The 7,843-nt window shown below is 42.6% G+C and overlaps 1 protein-coding gene and 1 non-coding gene across 2 annotated transcripts; both read right to left on the reverse strand.

Annotated features, from left to right (window-relative positions):
• Positions 1 to 1,068: 1,068 nt before the first annotated feature.
• LOC136454754 (F-box protein At5g07610-like) lies at positions 1,069 to 1,776 on the reverse strand. Its single transcript, XM_066455056.1, has one exon. It carries the CDS (start codon positions 1,774 to 1,776, stop codon positions 1,069 to 1,071), a length of 708 nt encoding a protein of 235 aa, XP_066311153.1.
• Positions 1,777 to 7,275: 5,499 nt separating this feature from the next.
• Positions 7,276 to 7,384, reverse strand: LOC136455710 (small nucleolar RNA R71). Its single transcript, XR_010759187.1, has one exon. It is a non-coding gene; the product is annotated as a small nucleolar RNA R71 (small nucleolar RNA).
• Between the last annotated feature and the right edge of the window lie 459 nt (positions 7,385 to 7,843).

Below are 7,843 nucleotides of genomic sequence, written 5' to 3' on the forward strand. Positions count from 1 at the left end.
ACTCAAACTCCAACTTTTATTAAAGGTCAAACTTCACCACTAGTACCAAAATCATTGTTTTATCTTAGTCAAAGCAGCATCCTGATAAACCATAAATTAGAGTTTAAGACCGATTGAGGCATTTTTTGACACTTGATCAACATGAACCCTCATGACTTTTATTGTAGAACCAATTTGGAGTTGTTTGAGCAAGGTTGCAAGGTTTGGTTGACATCACATGTTATTGTTCACTTAATAAAGTGATTCAAGCAAGGATATAATTCATCATTCCATGTGACTTCTTGATTCCAATTTTCCAAAGTTCACTATGGATGCATGTCGATGTAATGTACATGAAATAAGCATGTGTAACATTACTCATGCATAATCTTAACAATGGTCCACATGTAAGCAAAGGTGTGTTGTCCTAGTTAAGTTGGGACTCAATTTCATAGATTTGACCTTAGCACTTCCATCACCACTTTCAAGATTACGAACTAGAGATCATGATCATTGCTTGACATATCCTACTTAAGTCCAAATTTGTTGGTTAACTCATGACTAACACCTAGGGTGTTACAATGACAACATCCATCCAATATGAAATTAGCATGGCCATAGACAATCAAACAACATTGGTCCATTTGAACATGTCGTGACACATAGATGCATCAAATGGAGCTTTATTCACTACTCCGCTAATGACTCCAAGAAAAAGAATAAGGGAACATAAGGAAGAAAGTAAGGTCTGCTTATGAACCATGCCAGGACTTTACGTCTACCATAGCTACGGTCGACACTGGCAGGGATGACATGAACTTTTCTTTGATCCATGTCATACATGATGATTGTTCTTTCTGCCCCAACAAAGAAAATTAAATTCCATTCTAGGTGAACTGTAATCGCTGTGTAGGCTGAATCATAATCCATGTAACCAAATTTAATATTAGTCTTTCCAAACACCTTCAGTGTGCTGACAATATGCTTCAATGTCCATTTATTAGTAGTATAGTCTTCAAGGATCCAGACTGAAAGCTAGAACATATTGTGACCACTAACACCACCAACAGTACATACACACAAGTGACCCTAAGCTTGATGGATGAAGGGTAGAGTACCATGAGGCCTAGGAATTTTCCTCCATGTCTTTCCCTCCATATCCACAACAAGTATCAAAGAGTACCCCATAATGTCCACACAACCATTAAGAAACACACTTGCTGATCTTGAACGTATCACATCATTAATGTCCTGGCCCCATTTAGATTCCTGATAGATCCATGCTACAGTTTGAGATGAGTAGATCTCCACACCTAGGCACTCCACATCCTCCTCCTCCACAAATTCAATCACATGGAAGTGCGAGGAGGCTGTCGGATCGAACCCCAATCGAGCCTGAACAACAACATGGATGCTAGGCGGTAGTACCCATAAATTCTTAGTTGCCGGATTGCAGATGACATAGCAGGATCTAGCAGCCTCAATGCACAAGCATAGGATGAGGTCATTGTAGCAATCTAAGACAACTACTTTATTAATGGGGAAGGGAAAGAAGGATAAGTCAGGGCATTCATCGATGTCGCTGGTGAAGTTTTGTTCACCTTTCTCACCGTCGTAGAAGAAACCGGCCACAGTCTGGGGCAGCACCATATGGTTATTGGAGATGAGGTGGTTCCAGGAGCGACAGACACATTTGCAGCATAACAAGGAGTAGGCGGGGAGGCGGTGGAGGATCTCTAGAACAACATCCTCTGCGAGGTTGGCTAGTGCATTCCTGTTGTTGGGGGCTGCCTCCATTTCAAAGAGCCTACGATCGTCATTGTACAGTAGGATGAGAGCTTCCTTAGTAATGAGATCACTAAAGAGGAAAATAATCTAACAAAGATCCATAAGTGCAATGCAAAAGCATTACCCTTGCCTTTGGATCTAGTGGTGGCGCGGCACAAGGTGTGCAATGGTTCACACAAATTACAAGAGGAACAATGCGCCAGCCATGTGGGAGGTGGCGGTGGCGCTACGCGAGGCGTGCAATGGTTCACATAAACTAGGAGAGAGGAGCAATGTGCCAACCTTGAGGATGGAGAAGTGGAATAGTGATGCAACTGTGTTGTGGGTAGTTGGGAAAAACTGGCTCAATTTACTACCATCGGTAGACCAAACGGTCGTGTAGGGCCGGTAGCAAGAACACCTATCCAGTCGGCTTAGCTTTTCATGCGATGGAGAAAATACCACTGCCACATTAAACCATGGGTGGTAGAGGTTTCAACTGCTAGTTTCCTTCCTCAGGAGGCCTCACTATCGGTCCAACCGGTGGTGGAAGCATAACACATTCGCTTCTATCACTACAACAGTGAAAGTAGCGATAGTGATAAGTCAATCTGTAGTAGTGGACAATAGAGGCAAGTGAAAGAGAAGTGGCCATTGAAAAACCTAATATTGTTACAAAAGTGCCTAGCATCCACGTCGGAGCTCATCTAAAGCCTCATGAGTTGGTCTAGTATGATTGGCGTATTCAGCTCGACCTTTCCACTATGGCAATAGAACCCATGAGGTTTTTTTAGAAACCTCTTCGCACCACAGTGGTGGCAATCTAGGACATGTTTTAGCATGTGTGTCTCCCTAGGCATGTTACTATACACCTTGTCGTACGGGTCAAGTACTTCAGGGTTAGAAGTCGTGTCTTTCTTAGGAGTATCACTTTGGACATCATTGTCTTATTCCTCTATTGAAATGACATTTGAACATAAAAATAAAGGTTAGATAAAGGAGTGGATGTTTAGAAAGGTATTCGGTATTTGGTACAATTACCTTGCCTAGCAAATAGGTATCCCTCATCCTCTTCCTCATCATCTTAGAATATATCGCCCTCATCATCGTTTGTGATCGGCATAGTGCCATGAGATATTATAGCTTGGGCAACAATAAAGGAAAGCAAATAATGTAAAGGATGTTAAAAGTAGTGCAAATTACCGGTGTCATCAAATAATGGTTGAGCAGGTGTAGCTGATGCATTTTGATTGCTTGGTCCAGCACTTTCTATCAATCACATAATGGACATGGTTGAGATAGAAATAAAGTTATTTCATGTCAAGGAACAGGGGTAGGAAGACCTCGTTACTTACCGTTGTTGGTCATGGTTGACCATGCGTCTATGGCTGTGAGAGAGGCTAACAAGGAGGACAATGAAGGAAACATTGATGAGATCAAATAGTACAGGGATGCTAGATGGGTAACTCCACCAGAGGCCTTGTGGAGGATATATGGTTTTGGTATAAGTGATAGGTCCCCTTCGGTGTTGTCCTTACAGCTCCATCTTCTTGACATGCACATGGTGTCATTTCACCGGTGCGAGGGTGTTCGATGAGTGCTTAATTGTCTAGGTGTTCAAAGGTTGATGCTTATAGCCTACTTCGAGAAGAACAACACATTTGAACATGCTTGTGGTATATTGTATCAGGACTTTCCTGAGTACTACAAGTGGGACATAGGGAAAATCAAGGATTAGGAGGGCACAAAAGAATCATTTAAGACAAATTGAAAGAGTTGTATGTGCCAATCCGGCTAAAGGGGAACATTACTATCTTAGGGTTCTTCTAAACCATGTGGCTGGTGCAACCTCGTTCACTGATTTAAGGATAGTTTCTAGCGTACTCCTATCGACTTTTCATGAAGCTGTAGAAAGAAGGGGCCATATTGAAATGGACAACACACTGCATGAGGGCCTCATTGAAGCTACTCTATGGATGATTCGATATGCACTACGAAGGCTATTTGCAACAATCTTGGTATTTTGTGAGCTGAGCAATGTGTTAGAACTCTAGGAAAAGCACAAGGAGGCAATGTTAGAGGACTACATGCACAATAACCAGTCTAGCTTTGTAGTGGAACAGATGGTCCTCATAGATATTCGAAACTTGTTAGAATCAATGTAGAAGGACATAAAGATATACCCACTTCCTAATATTGATGACACATATGATCCGTTTGGCGATATTCCCAGCGAGAATTTTGAGGAGGCTAGTGTTGATGACATGACACTATCAAAGACCCTTAACGAGGAGTAGCAGGCTGCCTACAATGAGATTATGTCTGCTATAGATAGCGATCATGGGGGTTTGTTCTTTGTGGATGGACCTGGTGGTACTAGAAAGACTTATCTATACAAAGCCTTGCTTGCTACTCAACGTAGTCAAAACAAGATTGTCGTGGCAACGACAACATCTGGTGTTGCAGCCTTAATAATGCCTAGTGGCAGAACCGCCCGCTCGAGTTTCAAGATTCCCCTCACCCTCGATGATGGGGCGTTTTGTATCTTCACAAAATAGATTGGTACTACCAAGCTGCTTCAGACCGCATCCCTTATTATTTGGGATGAGGTGACGATGATGAAGAGGCAAGGTGTTGAGGCACTGGACAATAGACTCTGTGATATCATGGACTGTCCTAACCTACCATTTGGGGGGAGACTATGGTGTTCGGTGGAGATTATAGGTTCTCCTAGTTGTTCAAAGAGGGTCAAGGGCTCAAGTAGTCGGTGTCTCACTACGGATGTCGTACCTTTGGAATTCCATGCAACATCTCAAACTTGCGCACAACATGAGGGCAAAGAGCGACCCATGGTTTGTAGAATACTTGCTATGCATTGGGGGAGGCTCTGAGGAGGCTAATAGTGATGGTGAAATCTACCTTCCTGATGATATATGCATACCATAGATCGGTGAAGACAGTGATCTTGATGCATTAATTGAATGCATATTCCCTACCCTCAATGCCAATATGTCAAACAAGAGCTACATCACCTCACGAGCAATATTATCTATGTGGAACGACTGGGTTGATATGATTAACATGAAGATAATAAGCTGTTTCCAAGGGAATGAGATGGTGTACCATAGCTTTGATAGTGCAGTGGATGATCCACACAACTACTACCCATTTGAGTTCCTCAACACCTTGACCCCCAATGGTCTCCCTCCACATGTGTTAAAGCTCAAGATTGGGTCCCTAATCATATTGCTAAGAAACATCAACCCTGCGGGTGGACTTTGTAATGGAACCAGGCTGGTGGTTCAAGGGTACCAAAGAAATACAATCGATGCAGAAATTATGGTCAAAGACCAAGCCAGAAACTAAATCTTCCTACCATAGATTCTGTTATGCCCCTCGGATGATGAGATGTTCCTGTTCTAGTTCAAGAGGAAGCAGTTTCCTGTTACACTTAGTTTTGTCATTGTTGACGGTCACTAACACCCATTTTGACCATCAACATTCCACCTAAAAGCATGATAAAGTGAGGTAAATCATCATCATATGTGTAGAATTTTGTTTATAATTCACCAAGTTCCACTTGTGCTTGTAGAATTATTTGTATGCCGGAAATATGACAAAAATAGGCCAAAATGGTGACAAACATGGATCAAGGAAGCAAGTGGACATGGTAGGGCCACCAAGGCCCATAGGGAAGCGTCGCTCGGCCCCATTTGGGCGCCGCCTGGCCCTACCAAGTGCCACCTTGGCACTATGCCACGTCAGTGATCCATGGGAGCTACTCCAGAAGCAATGTCAAGCGTTGGTTCAAGTCGGTTTGCCCTGATGGACAAGATGGAGTTGACGTGGATCCACCAGCCCACCATCATACACTTGGAGGCTCCAACTGACCTTGGAACCGCCTTACCAGCCAAGTTTTGGCATGTGTTGGCTTCATAACCGCAATTGGGAGCCAGCCAGCATCGTTGGATGCAAAGGCAGTGCATCCAAGGGCCGACCGATGCCCCTATGCCACCGTCTAGTGCCTCCCTACATCCACTGACCTCCCTGCTACCTACAAGTACCCGCATGCCTCTCTACATTATAAATAGAGGGTGTGGAGCTCGGTGGAGAAGTGCCCCATTCATTTTCCAAGCTCTCCAAGCTTCTCTTAGCTTTCTAGCTTAGCTTAGCTATAGAGTAGTAGTCACTAGTGGAGTAGAGCAAGAGCGGAGCTGCTCTCGGAGTACGAAAGAATCTTCTAGGTCTGGTATAGCTCCTTGGTAATTCTTTCATTTCAGCATTTACTTTATTCAATATTTATTTAAGTACTTTATTCTAGTATTATTGCTTTACTTTACTTTAAGTACTTAGTCATTAGTGTTCATCATTAGTGAGCTTAGGTGCTTGTGGTTTGGCATTAGTAGCATAGGTTATCTCTTAATTAGTAGCTATTTGTTAGTACCGGTTCCACCATCTGGTAAGGGTACTTTGATCTCATTCTATCGGAGCTCAGATCAAAATAGTAAATATGTAGATTAAGCGTGGTGCTTAGGCTATAGATTACCTGTGGATACGGCTAGGCATCCGGATAGATTGTGGTAGGTGGCAAGTGGTGACAGCCTTGTCTATCCTCTGTATTCCATGACGATAGGTCTAGTTATTAAATCGTAGGGCTTATGGCAGACCTTGTCTATTTAACTCTCCTAGTTGGTAGGTGGGTTGTGCCCCAAAGTACTATTGCATTTCTCCTAGTCATTTGTTTACCTTAGTTACTAGAAAGATAAAACGCTCGCTCTCCCACCTAGCTATCTCTAGGTTAGGTTGTTATTAGTAGTTAGTTTAGGTAGTTCATATTCACCCTTCACTATCGTTCACCTACCTAGGATTAACTTAGGCTTTACCTTAGCAATTCTTAGCTTAAATATAAATTCTAGCCTTTCGCCTTCCTGTGGGAAAATATAAATTTGACACTCGGTACTCACCGAGCGAAGTGCTATGCGATAGTTTTGTGCGCTTATAGAATCCTCCAATAGTCGTTAAGAAATATCAACAAGCATTTCTGGCACTGTTGCTGGGGAAAGCAACTGGCCTTGGATTTATATTGCTAGACTTGCTAGCTAGGTTTTTAGATATCCTAAGTAGTTTATCCCTTTTCCTCAAATCCTATCACTACCCTCCACGACCATGGGCGACAAGTCCATTTGTGATTTTTCTGCACCCTCGGCTGCTAATGTAGCCACCAGACCCAATGTTATCAATGGGGACACTAACTTTGAGCTTAAGCCAGAGTTAATTACGATGGTTCAAGCTAGTCTGTTTTGTGGGAAAGCCCACAAGAATGCAAATGCTCACCTCCAACATTTCTTGGAGATTTGTAGCACCTTCACCATTAAAGGAGTGAGCCAAGAGGCTATACATCTTTGCCTTTTCCCCTTCTCTTTGTTAGGAAAGGCTAAGCAATGGTTTTAGTCTAACCACAACGCTGTAGATACCTAGGACAAGTGTTCCAACACTTTTCTAGTTAAGTTTTTCCCCATGGGGAAGACTAATCTCTGTGCAATAAAATCTCTAGTTTTCAACACCTAGCAGATGAGTCAATTCCTGAAGCTTGGGAATGAATGCAAGAGTATGTCTCTGCATGCCAGCACCATGGCATGGAAGATTGGCTTTTGATCTAAAACTTCTGCCATGGATTAGTACCATTAGATAGGAGCCATTTAGATGCTACTACTGGTGGAGCATTCTTTTCGCTAAGTGTTGTAGATGCAAAGACATTGATCAAGAAGATTGTTTCCTACCAAGGATGGAGCGACGATCGACTCCAACCCCATAAACAAGGCATGCATTCAATTAAAGAAATTGACATACTTGCAGCTAAGATGGATCTGCTCACGAAGCGAGTAGAACATTATGAGAAGGTGAGTGCGCAAGAGACACTCAAAGCCATGTATGAATATGTTGGAATACAGAGGATGGACAAGGTTGTCACCACTTGCCACCTACCACATGCTATCATGAACATATTGTCTTAATAAGAAACTACATGCTCATGACAATATGTTGGAAAATATAAATGCTAAATTGGATGAATTTTCTTCTATCTTAAAGAATCAGC

Source organism: Miscanthus floridulus, chromosome 5, assembly GCF_019320115.1.
Source record: "Miscanthus floridulus cultivar M001 chromosome 5, ASM1932011v1, whole genome shotgun sequence".
Taxonomy (NCBI): Eukaryota; Viridiplantae; Streptophyta; class Magnoliopsida; order Poales; family Poaceae; genus Miscanthus; species Miscanthus floridulus.